General features: G+C 37.6%; 1 protein-coding gene and 1 long non-coding RNA gene across 3 annotated transcripts in view; both read left to right on the plus strand.

The window, feature by feature from the left end:
- The window catches only part of LOC136832684 (uncharacterized), a 326,849-nt gene extending 321,584 nt beyond the window's left edge, over positions 1–5,265 (plus strand). For both annotated transcript variants that reach the window (XR_010851287.1, XR_010851286.1), the window contains exon 5: positions 5,146–5,265. This is a non-coding gene — a long non-coding RNA (uncharacterized lncRNA). The remainder of the gene's footprint in view (positions 1–5,145) is intronic.
- Positions 5,266–6,855: 1,590 nt separating this feature from the next.
- Dg (Dystroglycan) overlaps positions 6,856–23,752 on the plus strand; it is an 83,765-nt gene continuing 66,868 nt past the window's right edge. Inside the window, 2 exon segments of the mRNA XM_067094072.1 lie at positions 6,856–6,979; positions 19,533–19,979. Coding sequence (XP_066950173.1) covers positions 19,614–19,979 — 366 coding nt within the window. The 5' untranslated portion in view covers positions 6,856–6,979; positions 19,533–19,613.

Consider the following 23,752-nt stretch of genomic DNA (forward strand, 5'->3'; position numbering starts at 1 on the left):
TTTACTTTACTCAGCGCTGTAATTAATTATAATAGCAAAATATGTAGATTTAAGTCTTACGTGCAAAAGTATATCCTAATTGTATCATACATTTACTAGAATAAGTTTTACTGTTATTGTTTTATTTTTCACGTTTCGTATTCATATTCAGCAAAAGAAAGTAAAAATCAACCAAACTTAACCAGGGAATAAGTTTTTTCCCGTAAAATAAACATAGATGGTTTCAGTGAGAAAATATGCAAGAGTGCCTGTCGCAACTAACATTGAACTAGCACTTCCTGAACTGCAACATAGAAGGTGCCTTTGCACTTGCGAGAGCATCAAACACTTGGTTATCAGTTAGGCAGTGAAAGGCCCACTTTGCAGTAGGCTATGCATTACAAGTGTGAACAGTGTACAGATTACCCTGTATGTGATGCAAAAGTCTACTGTTTTGCCCTTGACTACACAATAAGTCGAATCAGGAACTTTTCTTGTGTAAAATTAATCAAATAGGATCATTTTTCTTACGTGCTTCTTTTTGACTGAAGAGTCCAATTTGTTACAAGAGTATTCGAAAACGGTGCTGGATATAACTATAGTCATCATGTAATAATGGAAATCTCTTGTTAATATTAATGATGATATCCTCAGTAATAATAATAATAATAATAGGCCTAAGACTAGAATTAATAATTATGTATGCCCTACTAAAATTGATATCATGTATGCCAGCTATAAAGGCCAGCTAGGTATATTTATACATAGCCCACTGCACGTTACCATTTGTGGGGCTGTGCATAGCCCAAGTAGTGGCATGAATGTGTGGTAGCCTCTACGTCAATTGAGAGGAAGGCAGCACGAGAGAATCATTGAATTCTTCCATTTTCTCACGTAAGTTTTCATTTTTCAATTATTTTTCATCAAGAATGTTGTGAGTAGTTCCGTATTTGCAAGTTTGGTTTTTATCATCAAAAGTTTACTTGCTGTCATTAAAATTACCCTCTTCATTATGCATCATCAGTAACTTACACACAAAATCTGTTGACAATTCTGTAATGACATTAACACGTCCATTTTCACAGTTAACAGCTGGTCTTACACTCACAGTCTATTCAGTGGTTGTCCTTTTCAATTAACAGCGTGTCTTATTTTCACAATCTATTCAGTGGCTGCCTTTTTCTATTCAGTGGTCATCATTTTCAATCCCTCTGCCTTTTTATTTACATGAGCTACACAAGGCAAGAACTATTTCCTTTTTATATTCTTACCTCTCCGTCACACCAAACCATATTGTTCTTTCTCTTTCATAGTCCTATACACGATGTCTTTTCACTTTTGAAGTCAGTAGTTCTCATGACATTTCATATTTCTTTCCTCATACATTTCTGTTACTCCAATTTTTTTCCCTCCTTTTCCTCATCAACGTAAATTGAAAAGTCATTTATTTTTCCTCTGTTTTTGTGCACCTTAGGTTACTTTGGGTTGGCTAAAAACCCCTTGCCTTGGTATTTGGTTCATTTTACGCCTCACTTACAGCTGAGCTTACCCTTTTTATTTTTTTCCATTCTGTGAGAGGAGGGGATGTTATTTTCTCCAGATTATCAGCTCTCTCTCTCTCTCTCTCTCTCTCTCTCTCTCTCTCTCTCTCTCTCTCTCTCACACACACACACACACACACACACACACACACACACACACATATATATATATATATATATATATATATATATATATATATATATATATATATATATATATGTGTATATATGTATGTATATATATGTGTGTATATATAGATACATACCTGTATATATGTGTGTATATATATATATCATATGCACACATACACATTCATACATACATCAAAATGAGGGCATATCTGAAAATGAATCCCCCAAACTTTGTTCATTTTAAACACACCCATGTCAGTCTCATCATTTTCAGCCTATGGGTTTTGGTCCTTATCCCCTATTATAAACGATTATTCGACTCAGCTCTCATCCCTGTGCAATTTTAAGCCACTTAAACTTGGTTTTGAAACACGTAATCTCCCTAAATTTCTTTTTTTATTCATCACAGTGGAATTCAGGTTAGGCTGTAACAACCCCTACAGTGATTTAAATAGTAATACGCTTAAATACAACAATGCCGGAATCATGTTAATCTTATTTGCATAATCTGACAGGCAGCTACAATGCGAATGTACGATTTACTTGATCTTTATGGAAAAAATCTGTTCATTTACATAAAAAGGAAAATTTTCTCTCTCGCTTTGTTGGGTGTGTGTGTGTGTTTGTGTTTGTGTTTGTTCGTTTGTTCGAAGGGAAGTTGTGAATGCAGTGCTTAAGACTTTGGATTAGGGATGGAAAGGGGAAGATATTATTTTCTCTCTCTCTGAATGTGAGTGCGTTTGGGTGTGTCTCCTAAAGGCTTTACTGAAATTCAAAGATCAACGTTTACCTTACCAAATAAAGGGGACAGTTATTCCACCCTCTCTCTCTCTCTCTCTCTCTCTCTCTCTCTCTCTCTCTCTCTCTCTCTCTCTCTCTCTCTCTCTCTCTCTCTCTCTCGTTCAGAAGTTCAACTTATTTTATTCTGGAGACTGCATAAGGCTATCGCAGTATGATTATGACGATTCTCTCTCTCTCTCTCTCTCTCTCTCTCTCTCTCTCTCTCTCTCTCTCTCTCTCTCTCTCTCTCTCTCTCTCTCTCTCTCATTATTTTACGCTAAGCCTTAATTCATCGAAGTGAATATGAAATATTGTTGTAAGTGATCATATCGACGAAAAAACCTGACTTGAAAATGATTAATGCCACCTAAACGTCAGTTTTATTCACCACTAATAGAGTTTTTAGAACAGATTAGCCTCCTCACATACAACCTTATGAATTCTACAGTATCGAGAGCCTACATAATTATTGGACCTGAATTCGAGGGAGATAGGCCTACCACATTCGCGCTCACACCCACGCACTCGCTCACACACTTGACTAGGCCTACGTGTCGGGAGGTGCGTCTTATAAATAGCCTTTATGAGCGTGTCACGAAGTGAGTTCCACCAGTCTATTCTTCTATTCTCGTCTAATAACTCAGCTCTTATCTTGTGAGCTTTTGAGGAGAGGAGACTGTACTGTAGTCAGATTCATCTTACTATTAATTTGTTTCTTTTCACATTCAAAGGTTCTTTTTTTATTTATTTTTGTATTTTTATATGAAATTATATTTAAATTCTTGACTTCTGTTAATAGTGTGAGTGTTCAGGACGCTTTTAGCTTGTTTGTACTAGACCTAATTCAAATTGAGAACTCTGATGATAATAACTGGTGTATTTTTATTATGTAAAGTCTAAGTTAAGTCATTAAAACTTTATGCCAGACTTATTCATACCTGTTTGGAGTCCCGCTTTCATAATTATTTACTTTGCTTATTCTCTTGACTCCTTCCTCTGTAGGATTGAATCCAAGGCAGTCGTCTCACTCTCTTCTACATGTTCTTTCTCAGTCATTAGTCCGCTGAGCTCAAGGGAATAATTCATCCTCCTCACAGGTGACCCTGTAACACCCATTAAGTCACCTAATCCCTTATTTATTCTGTGACTACTGTTTTTTCTTATTTTTGGTGGAGGGTGAAACCACTCTGTTAGGGGAAATAGGTTAGCATACATACATACTTACAATATATATATATATATAATGTGTGTGTATGTGTATATATATAACTGTAATACTTCCTTTAATCACACTAACAGACCCAAGGGGGCTGTAGATACATTTAAAGTGAGGTGTTAAGTTAATGAATATTCCAGCCTACTCTAGACAACCCCTAAATCTTAGCTTAACTCTATTTAGCCACTATTTAGTCACTGCAAACGTACACTAACTTACGAAAACGTCTAGTATCAAGAGAAATGTTAAGTGTATATCATTTAAGTGCACGGTAAGTGTGTAATATGCATCCCAAAGATATGACACTTTAGTATGCAAAATGTATCAAGAATTTAATCATAATATCCTAGCTTCTTTATTTGTATTATAGCAGACAAGCAATCTGTAGGTAGCGTATGTAATATATGTATGCATTTACATGTACTGTGCACAAGTAACAATCAAATGAAAACATTAAAACCAAACTAATAACAAAAGATGAACGGTAGTGTGCAAGAGGGAGAGGGATGATGCCGCAATACATTAGTCTCCCCTTGTATTTACATTTTCCAATACCCGTTTTCTATGATCACTAAATTATTGTACCGTAATACCAACATTCTCTCTAGACTAAACCTCAAATGATTATGCTGTATAACATTCATCTCATCTCTCTCTCTCTCTCTCTCTCTCTCTCTCTCTCTCTCTCTCTCTCTCTCTCATAATTAAATTCCTTCGATTGAGTTATACAGTTAAGCGCAAAAATCGTGAAGATACATAACCATTTTTGTTAATACGTTCTAGTTTCAATTACATTGAAAATACAAATTATGCATTTTTATTAGAATACTTAGAGTGTTTTTTCACAGCTGAGAATACAATTGTTAGTACAGTTTCTTTGTTATATATGCATTGAGGTAAATAAACAAAAGAATACTAAATGAATTTGACATATATTTTCTTAAAATCCCTTTTATTTGATTCCTTTGTATATATATATATATATATATATATATATATATATATATATATATATATATATATATATATATATATATATATATATAACCTGAGATAGTTTTAGGATAGTGAAAATAAACAGATTACTGAGTCTGAACTTGAAGCGTTCAAGGGTAGTGCCGTCAGTGTGGCCCTAGCTGCAACCCCTTTCGTTCCTTTTACTCTACCTCCATTCATATTATCTTTCTTCCATCTTGCTATCCACCCTCTCCTAACAAATATTTCAAAGTGCAACAGCGAGTTTTCCTCGTGATACACCTTTCAAACCTACTGTACCTCCTCTCAATTTCCTTTCTAGCATTGAAAGACCTCATAGGTCCCACTGTTTGGCCTTTGGCCCAAATTATATTCCATTCCATTCCATTAATGTGTTCGGTAAATTGCCCAATATTTCCACCCTGAGCCTTATTATGATGTTAAAGTCTGTTCGTATATTATTTGCGAGTCATATAATGAATAATCGTCTTAAATTCTCTATTTATTCTCTTTCTTTTTCAGATTATCCTGCTAGTATAATCCAAGCCTTTTGTGAAATAGACTGCAGGCAGAGCCAACCGTGATCTTTACGTAGTGGACATAGGAAAGGGTGAAAGTATGCTTCCTATATATGGTGAAGGCATTGGCTTCCTATATAAGGTGAGGGCAATTTACCGGGTGTTTTTCCCATTCAGTTTTGAATTTAACGGTTGGAACTAACGTGTTTAGTTTATTCGAATATTTACGGAAATGTTCCCAGAAGGTCAGTTTATCATTAGGGTATTTAAGGAAGATCGTTGGTGTGAAATTTATAAACGACAGAAATGTTAATCATGCTTAAGTTGCTATTCCACCCCTGTCTGTTACATGCAAATACTTGTCACCTACCTGTTGTCCACATGACCATTGATCAGGACTAAAGGATTATCAGTGATGATCTATGGTTTCCATGTGTCAATTGTGTTTTTACGGTACTTCAAATTCCATTAAACAGTGATAGATCACAATGAAAATGACAGACACACATACACACACTCACACACATGCAATGCTCTATACTTCCTTCTCTTACAAACATTTTCAAATTCCTTCACCGGTTTGTGTTGTTTCTCTTCATTATCCACATTTAGTACTATATAATCTGCAAACATCACAGCTCCGAACTCAATTAATGACCAGTTTTCTCATCCCACAAAGGATGGTTTTCAATATCCGGGAAATAGGAATGTGTGCAATGGCATAACATAGTTAGGGGTTTGATACACTACTGATGAGCCTCTGAGTTAGAGAATAAAGTGACAAATATTGTGGAAGTTTTCTGCACGAGGAGTTTCTTATTGGAGGCAATTTTACACACACACACACACACACACACACACACACACACACACATATATATATATATATATATATATATATATATATATATATATATATATATATATATATATATATATATATATATATATATATATATATATATATATATATATATATATATATATATATATATCTGTATATAATAAAATCAGCTGCGCGACCGTCGGGCCAACTACTTTTTAGGGGGGGATAAACTTTCGCTTTCTTGTTCCGCAAAAGAAAAAATGCTGCTCACTTTACCTCTCTAAATACCACTTCAATCTCTATCGTGGAATAAATAAAAACATCAACAAAACACCGTCTTTTGTTTATTATTCACTGTTCATTCATCATTTCAGTCTAGCTTTTAAGTCTCATTTAGGAATTGTACGTAGACGAACCATTTTGGTACGCGACGGAATCCTCTGAAAAAATAATACCCGGCCCCTTTTCTTTTCAGGTCAACCTGTCCTCGAAACAATTCAGGGCTGAAAAATATAAGTTTATTTTTGCTTCACGGGACCTTTAATATGCTCAGCTGGGTTAAAAGTCCATTATGTAGCCGTTTGAAATGTATATGAAAAGAGTATTTTTATCTGAATGTGTCAGTTTAAACGCTATTTGGCAACTGAGGGGCGTGGTGTTCCGTCTTTGCGTTAATAAAGTCTAGAATGATGTTAATTGTATCTTTATTGACATTTTTCAATAACTTCAAACTGAAGAAAAAGTTTATGTAGAAGAAATACGGAACTTTTCGCAAATAAGTGAAGAAATAATAGGCTACTCGGCATCTCGAGGAACTAGGAGGGGGAGAGAGAGAGAGAGAGAGAGAGGAGAGGAGGAGAGGGGGGGGAGAGAGAGAGAAAAGAGAAAGAGGGAGAGAGATGAGGACGACGAGCAGGCCAGGCCAAACCGATCTCAGTCTGTATTGAACAGTGGCGGCAAGTGGATACGTGCATTTTCGTGCTCGCCATTTTTATTTGTGTGATTGTGGCAGGTAATTTCCAACTCCAAACACTTCTGTAACGAATTACGAACGCAACGTCGTCGTAGTGACGGCCAGAACGGGTTATGGTTATGATATGTGGTGAAACTAAGCCGGGGTTTTTGTTGTTGATCCCGGTGCTAGTGGTGGGAAGGTTATAGGCGACATGTTTAGCTTAGCTCTCTCTCTCTCTCTCTCTCTCTCTCTCTCTCTCTCTCTCTCTCTCTCTCTCTCTCTCTCTCTCTCTCTCTCTGCCTTCTTCGCCTCCTCCTCCTCTAACCCCACAGGAGAAATATTTTCGTAGGGAGAGAAAGAGTGGGAGAGAGAGCATCTCTCACTAATGGTAGAGAGAGAGAGAGAGAGTTCATTCTTGAGAACATTGTAGGATCATGTATTAGATGGAAAAATTAACAATGGCCATGTATATTTTTTCTTCGCCACGATATTCATTGTGTATTTTCCTAGAGAGAGAAAGAGTGGGAGAGATAGAGAGCATCTTTCACTCCTCGTGGGGAGAGAGAAAATTCTTAGAGATCATTGTGCTGTATAAATGTATATTAAATAATAGAATTTCCAAAGGACATGTATATTTTTTCGGTACGATATTCATTGTGTGTTTTCGTATGGATAGAGAGTGGGGGAGAGGGAGAAGGAGCATTGCTCACTCTTCTGAGAGAGAGAGAGAGAGAGAGAGAATTGTAGAATTATGTATTAGATGTATAACTTATAAAGGTCGTATATACATTTTTCGTTTCGATATTGAATGTGTATTTTCGGAGAGAGAGAGAGAGGAGGGGTCATATATATACTTTTTCGCTACGATATTCATTGTGTATTTCTAGTAGGGAGAGAAAGAGTGAGTGAGAGAGTGCATCTCTCAGACATCGTGAATAAAGAGTTAATTCTTGAGATCATTGCATAAATATGCTCTAGGCTATATAAAGTGATAGACTATCCAAAGGCCATATTATATATATATATATATATATATATATATTATATATATATATATATATATATATATATATATATATATATATGTGTGTGTGTGTGTGTGTGTGTGTGTGTGTGTGTGTGTTTTCGTAGAGAGATGAGCGAGCATCTTTCATTCCTTTTGAGAGAGAGAGAGATAGAGAAAATTAAATTTCGATAGCATTGTAGAATCATATATTAGATGGCAGAATATTCAGATATAATATATATATATATATATATATATATATATATATATATATATATATATATATATATATATATATATATTGTAACGATCTTATTGTGTATCAGTGAAGTCACGTAAATACGGCAGACCCATACATTGTATGGTAATGTGTATGGTGATTTTTGCCCTCCCAGGAAGGAAGTTAGGTTCATAAGTTATATTTCGTCATGTGGGAATTTGGAAGAAACTCATTGGTTAATTTTTATCATGACAGGGAAGAAAAAGACGTAATGCATAATCCCTTCTTTATTGTTAAAAGCTAGATGAATGCACATAGGCTTAGGCCTTTGTATTAATGGTTTGATTCATAGACCTATGATATGAATTAAATACATTGAATTAAATATATTTCATTATATATATATATATATATATATATATATATATATATATATATATATATATATATATATATATATATATATATGTATGTGTGTATATATATATATATAGTATACACATGTATCTGTGTATGTGTTTTTGTATATACACTTATACACTACCCTAACTAGTGATGTTAGGCCTACACTACCATGCCTACAATAAGAATTGAAGTTTAGGGTTATTCTGCTCTTAAGGAAAGTTGAAATGTGATGTTCAGTGAAGCTGAATTATGTTCCCAAAGAATTATCACCAGCCTAATCTGATGTGAAGTGTGATACAAACAATTACTTAGTCAAACATGCCCCATCTTTGACTTCTTCCTCAAACTCAACTTACCCTTCTTTGTCTTCTTGTTCTCCATACTGGAGGAGAGTACCATACAAATTATTGCGTTATTGAGCATGCTTCATCTTTTTCTTCTTCCTTATCCTCAACTTACCTTTGTTTGTCCTCTTGTTCTCCATACTGGAGGAAACATAAAATAGTACCGGTAACACTGCCCTTTTAGACATCATTCTTCTTCCTTGAGGGACTGCAATCCAATGTGACTGCTTGCAGAAACATGATGGTGGCCATAGTGTATGGCCTGGTTCATGATCTTGTTTGAGATTAGTCCCTGGCTGACAGGCTTGCTCATACCAGGCTGTCCAATAATTTTTCAAGGGTGAATGGCATTACCTGGTCTCTTCCCATGTTGCCTGTGCTTCCTTGGAAGTATGGAAGGGTAGTCTGCACATCCCTTGACTACCTGCCAAGGAGTATCACTATTGTTTTTTATGGTGACCATAACCTAGCCTACATGACAGTTTCCTCATGCTCTGTACTATGAATGGGACTTTCAACCCCACAGTCCACCGAACAGTCACCAGGTTAGGTTGGCTTGTTTCTCCTTTCCACCTCAGTAGAAGGTCCCATACTTCTGGAACCCCAACAGGTTATTGAATAGTAGAGGCATTTTTGAAAAAGGCATTGGGGTCGTGTTTGATTTCACTGATCAGTGAACCAACTAAGCCTTCCTCTTAGCACCTGGTGCTGGTAATGGACCTTAGGGTCCACTCCAGAAGTGATTTCACTTTTTTCCTGCCCTGTTCCCTGTTCTTAGGGGATCCTGGAAGAGGTTAATTCTTTGATTCCTGATCAGAGAATTCTTGTCTCCAGCCATTCTTGTAAGCTCCTCACAGCATCACACCATGTGACCCAGGTAGTGTTAGGATTTTGTGTTTTTCAGAGACGATTCAATAACAGCCGAAGATAGGTAAGCACAGATTACTCCATTTATGAAAGCATAGGTTCATATATTAGGAAAAATAAACATTTCTTTTTAATTTGGTATGTTCCTAAGGTCTGTGGGCTGACACCTCCCTCTGGAGAGGCTCCATGCTGAAGAGATTTTTCTTCACCACTGAAGTGGGAGCCATAGTCATGGAGTTGGACCTATAGCAGACTTCCTCTTTTCTAGGTGTTTTTGGAGGAAAGCAAGACAGGGTAGGAAATTGCTGAGGTCTGTGTGCAAACCTGGTTTTGAAGAGACATGATGCTTGCCTCAGTCTGTTGTCTAGATAGGTTTTGACTAAAAGGAAAATCTAGGCATGTGCTCGATAGAGATGGAGCGAAACCCAGCAAAACTTAGGGGCAGTTATGCCATTAACATCTGGATCAGGAAAAGGTCAGACCTTTATCAAATTGCCATCTGGACCCCAGTAGTCCCCATCCTCGAGAAAGGGCAAGGAGCCTTCCCAGACTCTCTGACCAACCTCAATCCTCAGCCTGAAATGCAGGTTAGGGGAAGCGGAGGGAAAGTGTATGCTGAGGCTGATGTTCCCTCTTTCCCACTGCTGAAAGTTGGGTGATACCCACCAGACTATTAGGTAACATGTCAGTAACAGATGATGGAGTCCAGAGTAGCCTACTGTATATCATTCTAGACAGTCACAAACTTATTTTGACAAAATGACAACCCTCCCTTTTTCCAGTTCTATTCGTTATGAAAAATAGTCCCTAATCACTTGCGGTATGATAGTCCCACAGTTTATTGTATTTTTAAAAACGTCACGAGAAATGTACTTTGTTTTTAATCAGCCAACTCTTCAGAATCATTGAGCTCTCTCTCCAGTTGGCAGAAGTGAGGATAGTGCTGGAAAAGGATGCGGTGATAGTTGTCAAAACTGATGGCTGCTCTCCAGAATTTTATAGTTGGCTCTTCTTGGTTTAATAGTCAACTGGAGGCAGGGACTGGACCTTCAGTCTCAATCCTTTGAACAAATTTATCCTTTATAGGCTACTTGGGTTGTAGACTGTCCTGTATTTGCTGACAAGTGTTCATGGCTATGTCTTTTGCATTATTTTGACAATTGATTCATTCTGGTGTCCTCAGAGTTGTTCTACGATTGGAACCATCTCCTCTTAACTTTGTCACAATGCAGGAATCACCCATGCAGCACATGAAGTACTTGGGCTTACTGATCTGTTTGGTAATGGTGAGCCTTTCTTGCAGAATTGGATAAGCTAGTTTGGGAGGTGCCATTACAGCTCCTGTCTTGACAGGGATAATCAACTTTGCTTTGGCATGTTGTTGTCAGTCATGTGTCTTCCACTGAGAAGCTCATCCTTTACAGGCAACTCCTACCTGCAGTCCTTGCAGTGGTGTCAGAATTGGCACTGGTCATCTGCCACTAATCCTTCAACACGCCCTGTGCCCTTCAGCCAGGAAGTGAAGGGTGATCTGGTGTGGCAGTTGGATGACAAGAGCTTCTTTGCTGAGTTCCCCGAACTAGCCAGCTCTAGAGTTGTTTCTGTTCTTAGATGCATTGAAGATATGAGGCCTACATAAAAAATCAATGGTAAAAGTAAATGGTTTAGGTATCACTGATTAAACAGGAACTTGAGCATTGACTACCAAGAATAATGTAACTAACATCTGAAAAACATTAACAAGAGCTTTCCTATGATCAGCTGGAGCATTAGCTCCCTTGCCAGCATTAGTGATTCCTTTGCTAACTGTCACATCGGAGAACCTCTTTTCCTAAGGTTCTTTGGTCGTTTAGAGGAATTTGAGGCATTGTAATTCATTTGGAGGGCTGAGCCACATGAAACCAAAGCCAAAAGGAGATACCAACTGGACTCTGTATGATAATTGAAAATTATCTGATATATTGAAGAAAGAGGATTTCACAATTCCATGGAAATTAAAAAATTATGAATAGCATAAGAATAGGTGTAAGATAGAGAAGTATGGCTTTATAGAAATCTATTTAATTTGAATAGATGGAGTTTTTTCAGTAGATCATGGTCAGAATGGCTAATGGCATACTGTGTAGCAGAACACTGGAAATTAAAAGTGGTCATCTACTGTACTGGAAGGCCGCACCCTAGAGGCATCGGATGTTGATGCAGGGATGAAGGAAAGGAGTTAGTCAATACTGCAAAAAGTAGAATGAAGTGAGTGAATGATGGGAAATAGTTTGCACCAGACATACAGTAAATAGCTAGGAGGTTCTCAGGGATTCAATGTTGCTGAAAGTGTTAGTAAGTAATATCATATTGACCAAGTGGGTCTTAAACTAGTACAGGACTTATCCTTCAAGTGAGGATACTTAATCGTTCCTGTGATGATACAAACCTTCATCATTATGTGGACAACCTTCAGCACAAGCTGGTTGATTTGGTCATTGGAGCATGGTAACAATGTCTTTAGTTAGCAGTAGGTGGGTGAGGGTTTGGGGTTACCACCCACTCATTCAGGTGTCAGCATTCACTGTCTCCTTAACATGCTGTTTCCATAGACGTTTTTGGATTGCTTCTTTTTTTGTTGCGTACTGGATTAATGACTGGTGTTTGGATGATGGCAGCTGGTGTGCAGGTATTTTGTTATCCACAATTATAGTGTAGGGGCCACCCCACACACCTTCATCGTACTGGCCATTAATCTCACAACAACAGCCCAGTGTGCCAATGCGCGGATGAAAGAAACACAGCATCCGTCACGCATCTTTTGTACTTGCATTTTCTTTACTGTTATGCTCATATTCAGTGTATTGTCATCATCATATGCATTGCACTGTCAGCCTCTCAGCCATATGTATATTAACTTCAGTCCTGTATCATGTACTGATTTACTGTATACAATATGTATATTTTCATCTGTCAACAAACACAGGTGATTGTGTTGAATCTCTCGCAAGAGCCCTTGACCTGTGTGTTTGTTATCTGAATAAATTAGTAAGCTGTGAACTCTGACCCTTATTCATACCCATCGTTCCATTGGTAACCCACGGAGATGACCGATCCAGCCAACACTAACGATGCTTGCCTCTCCAGTGAAACCCTCGCCGCCACCTCCATATGTCTACTGTACCTCCATTCATGCCCCACAGCCAAGAAGCGTGGTTCTTCAGGGCAGAAACAATTTTTAGATTGAAGAAAATCACCTCCACGACACTCAAAGCAGACACCGTCCTCAAATTCCTGCGGACAACATCTTCGAGCAAATAGGAGGATGGCTCAAGGAACTACAAACCCCTGTCACCTCCGAACTGCAGTCTCCACAATAATGGTCCTTAGCTGGTGGAGGGATAACTTCCATTTGCACATGATCTTTGTTAGGCATGATTTGAGGATGCCAATAAACCATTTGTAGAATATGTCTAAAGATCATAAAACCTAATGAGTCAGTTGACAAGATTGTTTTCTGTCCGATACTTTTTCCTTCTGGTTCTTTGTAAATATCTTGGAGAAAGCATGTCCATTGTCAGATTTTATGGTCTGGGAAGACCATGGTGATCACAAAGAGTGCCATGGTTGTATGTAGGGGCAGGTAAAGAGGCACACGTGTATGCTCCCTATCTTGGTGTTGGTTATGGCAATATTGTCCATAAGGTTGACTCCTAAACAGTTGAAATGAGTTACAAAATGGCACTTTTCTTTTGGTGAAGGGAGATGGTAGTCGGGCAGAATCAGTGGGGTGCCTTGTGTTCTCATGAATCATGAGAGGGTTCAGGAGGTTGGAAGAGAACCTACTCCACTTTGTGAGTACCTTTGGCAGGTGTTGCTGGAAGGTTGTTCAGGACTCAGACATATTTGTTTACCTTGAGTCCTCTTGTCATGTCCCACGTCATCCTTAGTAACTTCACCTGTTCCAATCCCATGGCACCCTTGAAATAATTCACAAAAGTTCTTTGAAAATTTTCTTTTGGCTCTTGTTGAAAGTATATCTTTTTTGTAGAAGAAGATCATCGTGCCCACAACCAAAAACATAAAATATCAAATTTATGGAGGTATATTCCAATGAAAAAATTATTCATAAAAAACTCATTTCAAAAGTGTTCTCAGATGTAATTTTTGCCTTAAGTTTTTATTGCATTCCCTTCAGCTATAAGTTAGCTCATGATCTAATATTGTGATGACTTCTTTTAGGTTCCTGGAAGATGAGTCCTCATGTGTCCCCCACTCCCTCTTAAGATTTAGGGACAGCAATGGTAAACAGACTGTTTAACACCTGTTGAGCAACCTTTGCATTCTTATTGGAGGACTTAATTTGTAGAGAGGGTTTTTCAGGGCTGTGGCCACAGTTAAGTTGGTCAGTGCTTGTAAGGTTCAGTATCTGATGAATGTATGGTACTGGTCCTCACTGGCAGCAGTTTCCAGCTTCAAACTTCAAAATCCAAGTCTTGAAGGGTCAGGAGAGTGTTGTTAGGGCAAGTCCTATCACTGTGGTCCTCCTTGCAAAGGAGTATTTGAGTGACTGATGTGATGACTTCTTTCTCAAACTGTGGCCTGGACTGACCTTGGCAGTGAAGGAACCATGTTTGTTGGACATGAGTACCTTGTCCTGTTGGTGGGTCAGCAGGTCCTTTGTTAACCAGGAACGAGGAAAGGTGTGGTTATGTTGAATTGTGCTGCTCAATGATACAGTAGAGAGGATGTACTGTAACCCCTTTGCAACACTTCATTCTAATACAGTACTTGCACAACAGCATTAGAATTTTCTTGATTGTGGGGTTACATGTTGGCTGTTATCATAAATGTGCTCCAGCATTTCTTGGTACAAGCAACTGACTGCTATCTAACTTAAACTCAGGATCAGAGGGATTCTTAGTCTTTGCCCTGTGTTTCTTTCCCAGAGGCTAGGGCCTGGGAGGACTAGGGCTGATGCCCCATAAGATATGTAGTGTTTATAAAAACTTGCAGCCTTATAACCTCATGCTAATGCAAAACAAGGAAGCTGTCTAGACAGCCATGTAGGGGGATTAGCCATAGGTTAATGTCCATAGTAAAGTATCTGTCTGTGTCCTCTGCCAATTTTGATACTCAATGATGAAATAGAAATAAGGGAGGATTAACTTGAATGGAAGATTTTGAGCCTCCTGGAATCTATGCGATTTTAATGGAGGGGATTTTCTAATGAACTATAACTGGAATGGTTAGTGGTATGTTATGAAGCAGAACAAGGGGAAAAAGCTGGTGTTTGGTACTATGCTCTTCTTTATCTATAAAATTGACCTGGACTTGTAGATGACCGGGAAAGTAAGCATGTTTTCTTATAAGATAAATATGGTATTAGTGCTAATAGTGATTGAATGATAAAACAGTAGCAAGACCTGGAAAAAATAGGTGAATGGTCAGTAAAAATGGCAGATGCCATTCAACTTACATAAATGCAAAGTATTCACGCAGATTATGTAAACAAGAACCAGTTAAGACATTTTTGGCAAGAAGATGTAGTTTTCATCGAGAGAAAAATCTGTGAGTGACCCACAACCTTCCAAGCAAAATATAGAAGCTGAGAAAGCTAAGAAAAAACCACCATACAGTAAATGTCAATTTGTACCTTAGGAATGCATTGAGTAAAGTCAGTTGATAGAAGTATGATACTAAACGTTATGAATAACACAGACTACAGGAAGCTCTTTACTTCAAGCAGCCACCAAAGTACTATGTCTAACATATGGAAACTGGAACTAAAAAGGTTTTACACCAGCCAATGTTGGGACTTTTTTTTTATTATACTTCAACTAATTGCTACAATGGTGAGTTTTTAATTTTTTTTTTATTATTTACTTTTTGAAGGTGCCTCCTGAAATGGGTTAGTAAGTCTTAAAAGCACTTCCATCAATTTAACTCAAATAAGACCAGGATATTTACTGACATTTGCCCCTAACACACACACACACACACACACACACACACACACACACACACACACACACACACACACACACACACACACACACACACACACACACACACACACACACTGCTGCATAATATCTTAACAGGAAAACTAATCTCTACTCATTTTTAATTCCAAACATTGAAGGCTTACTATCAAACAGGAACTGGGTAGCAAAATTTCAAATTCTAGGAGTATTGTGAAAGAGAAAATCAAATGCTTTTTGTCTTTACTGAGAGTCCTTTGGATGACGACAAAAGGAGTTGAATTCTTCATAGAAGGTAGTTCAAAGGTTCATCTTATATCATGCTGGCAGACAAAATATTGGGATTATCTTATGACTGAGAAATGCTAGTGAATATATGTAAAAGATTATCAAGAGTAAACAGTAATATGTGCTTTTTTTAGTAACTCATGTAATGTAGTTGAGTTATACCATTTCATCTTGCTAGCATAATCCTTCTACACACACACACACACACACACACACACACACACACATTATAGCCCAGATAATCTGTATCTTGGTCTGCTCTTTGAAGGGCTTTTAAAGAACATCACCCTTGACAGTGTGGTATCAAAAATAAATCAGCTGGGCTTGCCCAAGCAAGATATTATGGTCCTGGGTGACTTTAGATTTCCTAATGCAAAATGAGGAGGAATTGCCTACGTGCCCCACTGCAAGGTAACATGGCAGAAACTAGAATGCTCAGCAACTGGACTGATATATGTGACACTTGTAATCTCCTGCAGAAAATAGTATTTGGAATGAGGCCAACACAGTTCGGAGAAGAAAACGCCACTGATCTGATATTCACAAATACTTATAATGTGCCACGCAACTTTGATTGGTTGGGATGTTACTGAGAAACAAATTAAACTTTGAAATCTCTCATATTATTACATTCAGTAATTGGATATAAGAATCCCCCATGCAGAATAAACAATACAATCCCAAAAGAAGAAAAGGAAAGTTAAATTGTTTAAGCTCAACACCACAAAACTCAACCTGATCCCTTAGAACAGCAGCTGAAATATTGTAGATGGAACATGCAAACCAAAACCATTTTTTTTTTTATTGACATGCATGGAATAGTAAAAATTGGATTGGCATTGACCTACCTGAAAGTTAATGGACCCTAAATCACATCACCGGACTTTATTAAAGCAGACTCATATAAAGACTACAGGTGAACATTGTATCGACAAAAACAAACAAAAGCCATCCAGTCCATCTCATATCCCTGACATACAGAACCACAAGGGGAAAACCACAAAAAGGATATAATAATGAAGCTTCACAACCAAAGTTGAGTTCCAGGACCACAGCTTTGCAACAGAGATGTCTTGACTCGACAACAGATGGAGAAAAGTGAGTTATACAGTCAATGAGTGAGTGGTGGGTACTCCTTACCCCTTACCTACCTGCCACTAATTAACTACCTGTTACAACCCTCAGCTGGCTGGCGCTGGGAATACTTGTAAATAAAAGCCTTGGGGTTTGTATATCTAGGAAAAAGTCAGTTGCATTACTTACTGTGCTTGATTATTTGTTATTTGGAATGAATCTTACCTACTGTTAAAGATAGCTTTTATCTCCACACTGATAGCCAAGGAGATATATAAGCTCTCTTTGACAGCAAGTATCCAAATTATAAATTTTTATATGAAAATTTATATTATATTGCTTTGTTAGGTCATTGCCATTTGAGTTGAATAATACTTGAAGTGATTATCATGTACCTTGGGTCCAGGGTCAAAAATACAGATGATCATTATGCAAACAGGTATTCGCTGACAGTATTTTTAGAAATTAACTTTGGGTGGACCAGTTCACTTTTCACTTCCTGGTGTTAGTGTGCATACAAGAGGAAAATTTTTTGGTCGTTTTTATATTCTTAGATTCCTTTTCTTTTTTACCTTACTAGATTTGAGAAAACTTACAAGGATCTGTTAGGTTTCCTGTTTTTCATCGGTTATTGTAGTGCACTGCTTGAGTTTGGCATTATCAGTCCTAGAATTTTCCCCTTTATTTAACATTTTTTTTTATATTGTAATACTACTAGAAATAATATTTTTAAAAATGTGGTTTTAAGTGCTATATATTAATGTCAGTGGTAGAAACTGCCACACCAGGGCAAGCCATGCTGAAGATTGCCTTTACCTTTTGTCATGGGAACAATATGCTAATGAGAAAAGTAGTTTAAATTGCATCACCTGAATTGCCTAAAATAAGCACATTATTTGCTTTTGTTAATAGACTATTCTCTTTGCCTAGTAGTTTCTGATGTAAGTTGAACCCTCCCTTTTAACATTCACCAGAATTTGATGTAATCTGTGAAAAACACATTGAGTAAAATTCACCTTCTTTTACTCTTCATCTAATTGACATAGATGGAAATTATGATTTGTTCAGTAGATTATTGTAATCCTTTTAGTACTTTATAATAGGCCTCGAGTGTTTGTAAATAGGAAAGAATGGGCTCTAAGTATTTCTTAGGTGTGCAGTCTTTGTTAGGACCTCTTTTAACATTGCCATGAGGTGTCTTGGCATCTACAGTAGCCTATGTTACGTTGCCGCAAGGTTGGATGTGTGTAGGTAGGGATTATAGTTGTGGGTAAGGATCAGAAGGAGAAATTGGCATGGCGAGGAGGGTTGGACATTGGTTGGATTATTAGGGATGGCATTAGGCTGAAAGTGCAGGGGGGGGGAAGTCATGAGGGTTAAATTGCACAATTAGGTGGAAATGGGAAGTAGATAGATGGTTGTTGTTTTGGTGGCAGGGGTGATGCTGGGTACGGTGCCGCTGTTCTGCTGCTTCATGGCATTGTGAGGAAGGCAAGTGTGCAGGGGAGGAGCTAAAGATTAATGGAGAAAATTGGAAGAGAGAGGAGCACTTGAATGAGGAGTAGGAAGAGAGGGAGGAAGGGACTGATGGGGGTGTAAAGGTCACCAGTGAGAACACAGGCAATAGATAGGTCAATGCTTTGTCGCGCATGTCTTTGAGGAGACTGAACAGGCACAGTTCCGTACATTTAGCCCTCTCGAGGTCTTAATGTATAGGCCTGTGTGGTCCCCCCACCCCCTTTCCAACTTTATATTACAGAAATAGTAATGTTGTATACCTAGTGAAAGTGTATTAAGCCTTGAATGAGACTTGAACTCAAGACTGCCCATAGGGAAATTGCTGGTGATACTACTAAATTTCCACAACATTACCCAGTTGACATGGTGGATATATTAAGAATTATTGTTCTTTGACAACAGATAGTAAATTTTTAAGAAAATTGTGTGGTAGTGCACAATCATCAAGTTGATAGAGAGAGGCGACACAACAATTTACTAACTGTTTATGTACATAAGCTTCTGGATGATAATTAGGGCAATGCACCTCATTGCCCCATGCATTGCTCCTTACCAACAAAGACGCTCATCTAAATGTGTACTTACATTTATACTAGAAAAATAGGATGGAAGTAAGAGATTTGATAAATCTGTTTTATTGAAAGGTTGAAGTTTGTCGTTTTATTATAGATTTCCCACAGTATTAGAAGTGAATAGTAATTAATGTAGTAAAGGATCTAATCTGTGGTATTTTTCTTTATAAAAGTTATTGATCATGTCAACAGTGCTTGGATAGTTTAGGACATTGTGTTTTATTGATAACACATTTGGCTATGCTTAGAAATGTTAACTTTCTAGTCAATGCTTATATTAGTTAGCATACATAATTATGTTTTATTTTAATACTTTTGTCAGGTTTTTAATAATAATCCCTCTTTATTTCCAGGACAGACGATGGTTCAGTGTTAGTGTGGTATTGTATGTGAGGAAAGTTGACGGCTGGTACCCTCAACAAAAGTAGGCAAACATGGGGAGGTTGTGCACATTGACATTACTATCCACGTTCATTGCTATTCTTTGCAAGGAGTTATGCTTGGCACAACACCTCGAGAACGACCTTCAGTCCCTTCTCAACGACATTAGCGTCAACCATTATGCCAGCCCGGTTGAAGGTGACGATGACTTCGAGGTGGAACTGTTTTTCCGTCCCGATGGTGAAACCTCCGATGGAAAGAACAGTAATAGGGCAGGACCCTTGCCTTCACCAACCTCTAGGGGTATTGAAGGAGTGAGGAGACTGTGGGGTGTGGCTGACACAGAGACTCCCATTGGTCAGCTCTTCTCTTACCCAATTCCCAATGATGCGTTTGAGGGAAGCATCGTTAGATATCAGGTAAGCACCTTGCTTTTTTGCCATTCATACATACCTTCTTTACTCTTCACTCACTATGTTTTGAGCCCTTTTGTGTATGTATTATGTGTTTATGCATTTTGATGTCCCTCAGTATATTTTTACAGGCTGACCGAGAAGCCAAATAGTCTGTTCTACCTCTCCCTTTTGAAAATTGCATTTTGTTTTTGAATGACTGATAATGAGAACAGCTGAATTGATGCTCAGGTGTTCATGGAATTGTAACACCAGTCACAAGAGGGAGGCCATTTTTTAGTTTACCTTCAGGAGAATTCAGGATTTTTAGGAACATTGGGTGGTTTGCATTTGGAAATTTTTAATCAATTTTAAAATAATTTCATGGAATATTCTGGATTGTTTATAGACCAAAAACTCATCTTTGCAAAGGATCAGCCCTGACGTTGATCATAATTTTGATCATCCTCTGCATTCAGATCTTCCAAGACTGTCATCCACTACTGTACCTCCATTCATATTCTGTTTCTTCCGTCTTACTTTCCACCTTCTCCAAACAGTTGTGTCTTAGTGCAACTGCGAGGTTTTCCTCCTGTTATACATTTAAAGCTTTTTTACTCTCAATTTCCCTTTCAGTACTGAATGACTTCATAGGTCCCAGCACCCTGCCATTGGCTTCAGTTTTATATTCCATTCCATTCCATTCCACTATGTAATATTAGATATGCTGTCTTCTGTGAGGTTCACCACCACAAAGTTCTTTGCAAGATTAATTCTTGTTTTGACCAAATTGTGGAATGATCTTCCTAATCCTTTGGCTGAATCACTAAAACTTTATCAGTTTAAGTTACTCTTATTATTTATCTTCATTTTGTCTTTTGCTTTTCATTGTTGCTTTTCATTGTTGTTTCTTTTCTCTTCTGAATGTCCCTTTCTAAACTAGGCTGCTGTTCTGTAAGGGACTTAGCCTTGTAAGCTGCTGTTTTTCTAGCCATGGTTGTGGCTTGGCTTGTAGCAATAACTTATCCTTAAAGATTATGTATTACAAGTACATCTACTCCTGACCAGGATTCAATCCTATGCCTTTTGTATTTGATACAGTGACCTCTCCTTCCAACCTTTTAGTGCCATAAGCTGATCTCTGTTGTACACATACTAAAACTGCTACTATTATTATCCACAATTTGGTCACAACAGGAATAAATTTTGCAGAAAATTGTGTAGTGCTGAATCTCATAGAAGACTGCATGACCAGTATTACATGATGAATGGTGAAGAATTGGAAGATCTGAATGCAAGAAATGATCACTATCGTAAAATATCTATTACAGATTAACTTCAAGGTCAGGGATAAGGAATTTAATATATCTCAAGTTCATCCCCCCCTCCCTTCAATATTTAAGATGCCAGTCAGCTACTGAAGACCAAACATGAGAACAATATTTAAAACATGGAAGGATAAAGAAATTAAAACATTTTCTCAGTAATCAGTGGACAATAATTACCCACTGGAGTAACCTTACCAGTTCTTTAACAAGTACAAAAAGAAAAGAACCTTAAGGTAAAGTGCATTCAACATACAAGGGTATGTCTGGCTTAAATTTTGAGAGTATAAAATATAATGTCAGGTGTGAATTAATTACATAACTGTTATTATAAACAGCCATGTTACGAAGTATCATGATGGGGAGGGGTTAATTTTGATTAACATACAGAATGTAAAATCTGCAGGAATGTGTACAGCAGAATGAAAATCAGATTTTGTCTTGATGGCTGAATGGACAGGTTATGTTCATCTCCCTGTAAGACCAAAAAGCCATAGATTGGAATCAAGGCCAGGGTAGATATGTATACTTGTCTCATAATTCCTTTGGGTAAAGTAAATTTGCTATTAATAAGTATTTGTGACATAATGTTTGAGAGTATTAAAAAGTCAGGTGTGAACTATGTCCAATACTATCATATTGATTAAATTCTAAGTAGTCTGCAAGTCCTGCATTTGACAGGAATATTTACTGCAAAGCCAAAATATACTAATATTTCAGTTGATTGTTGAATTAATAAGCAACTGCCATCTGTTTATCAAACCCAAAATGCCCAGATGCACTTGTCAAGTATAATTCCCTTTGGATTACGTTATTCCCAAAGTAAAGTGAATTCAGTATTAAGTTATGGAAACAAAGAAAAATACCTGTACAGATTATCTCATACACTGTACCATTTTAAAATTCTCTCATTGTCTAACTTCATCCACTGTGCAATAAAACCCATGTTATTTTTCACCTGCAGTTTCAACAAAAATCTTTTAATTAAAACCATTTCATAAGTTTGGCAGATAAAATACTTTCAAATATGTTCCGATCAAAAGAATATTTAAGAATCACCGTATGTGCTTCAAATTGTCAGGTGCTGTTAATGCTGTTTGTTCCCCTATTTGCCCGAGTGTTTAGAATGTGTCTGAATAATGCTGTTGACACCATTACGAGAAGAATAGAGAAAGAGAGAGCGAGAGAACAGATAACTGGGTTGTCGTATTTACTCTGCATCCTGCATCATGGTTCTCAAATTGTAAAAGTAATTACATCAGATAATGGTAATCGTCCTCACATGTTTGTGAATGTTTTTGTAGTGTGTTGCGTGATTAGGTCTCTTCCTTCAGGGAATATGATTGTGTTAAGTATTGCCCTTGTTTTGTCTTATGCTCTGCATTTGCACAGCACAAGTGACACGTTGTTATTGCAAGGCCAGTGGAATGAACCTACCGCCCCCTCCCACTTTATTTGCTTTATTCTCGCCCTTGGAAACACGGACCGGCAAAACTTGTCCGCGGTCTACAAAACCATTGCCGGGACGCTGTTCGTTATAGTACCAGGGTTATAGTTTATTTATCTTTTGTTTCACATGAGAGGCGTTTTCCAAATCAGGTAAATTATTAACTTACGAAAAAGGGGGTTTGCGTGAGGTATCTGAGTTTGCATTAGGTACCAATAGGTACAGTAGGCAGTATAGGTTAAAAAGTATGGCCATTTCGTGATGAAAGTAGCTTTTCATTTGTGTATAGCCTGCATACGGAAGATGTTGCAAAATTTCCTTTGCAAAGAGCATCAATTGTCTTCATATAAATGCGTAATGCATACGTGCATTTCATGTACGTATATGCGTAGATTCAAAGTGTGATCCATTTTTTGCAACTACGCTAATAATCAGCCAACCCCAGAGAGTTATATACACTCCAGCTGTTACGTATAACGAGATTTTTTTTAGGCGGGACATGAGATGTTTTCACTGCACCAGTGGAGTCGTTTTTTCTTTCAGTGTTGCCATCGTAGCTTTTTTTGATCGATGTATCAGTATATTTATAGTACTACTGTATTCATTTTGGGAAACGAGATCAGGTGGTACACGGGAACAAAAATAACGTTGTCAGTTATCATGAAGAAAAAGTTGAAATCCAGCCGTTTTTATTCTTACTTATATTTGGGAGATGGTAACGCTGGCCATTACTGCAGTGATTACTGCACTGTGAAGCCGGAACCATGCTGCGCATCTTAAAAGGAAATTATCGAGTGGGTCATTCCTATTTTTGTAAATGTCTGTAATCACACGGAAAGCTCTTCTTGCGGCTTTTTTTTTTCTTTGAAATATGATGGCTTACTGGAGCATGGGACGTGTTTCTTTTTTTTTGAGCTGGATATGTCTTCTTTTGATGAAGATTTGAAAATAGTTTTTATTATGCTGGAGGTTTTTTTATTAGTTCTAACTCGTCTTTACTATTTTTTCCCCTCGTTACGGAATTTTGC

Source organism: Macrobrachium rosenbergii, chromosome 50, assembly GCF_040412425.1.
Source record: "Macrobrachium rosenbergii isolate ZJJX-2024 chromosome 50, ASM4041242v1, whole genome shotgun sequence".
NCBI lineage: Eukaryota > Metazoa > Arthropoda > Malacostraca > Decapoda > Palaemonidae > Macrobrachium > Macrobrachium rosenbergii.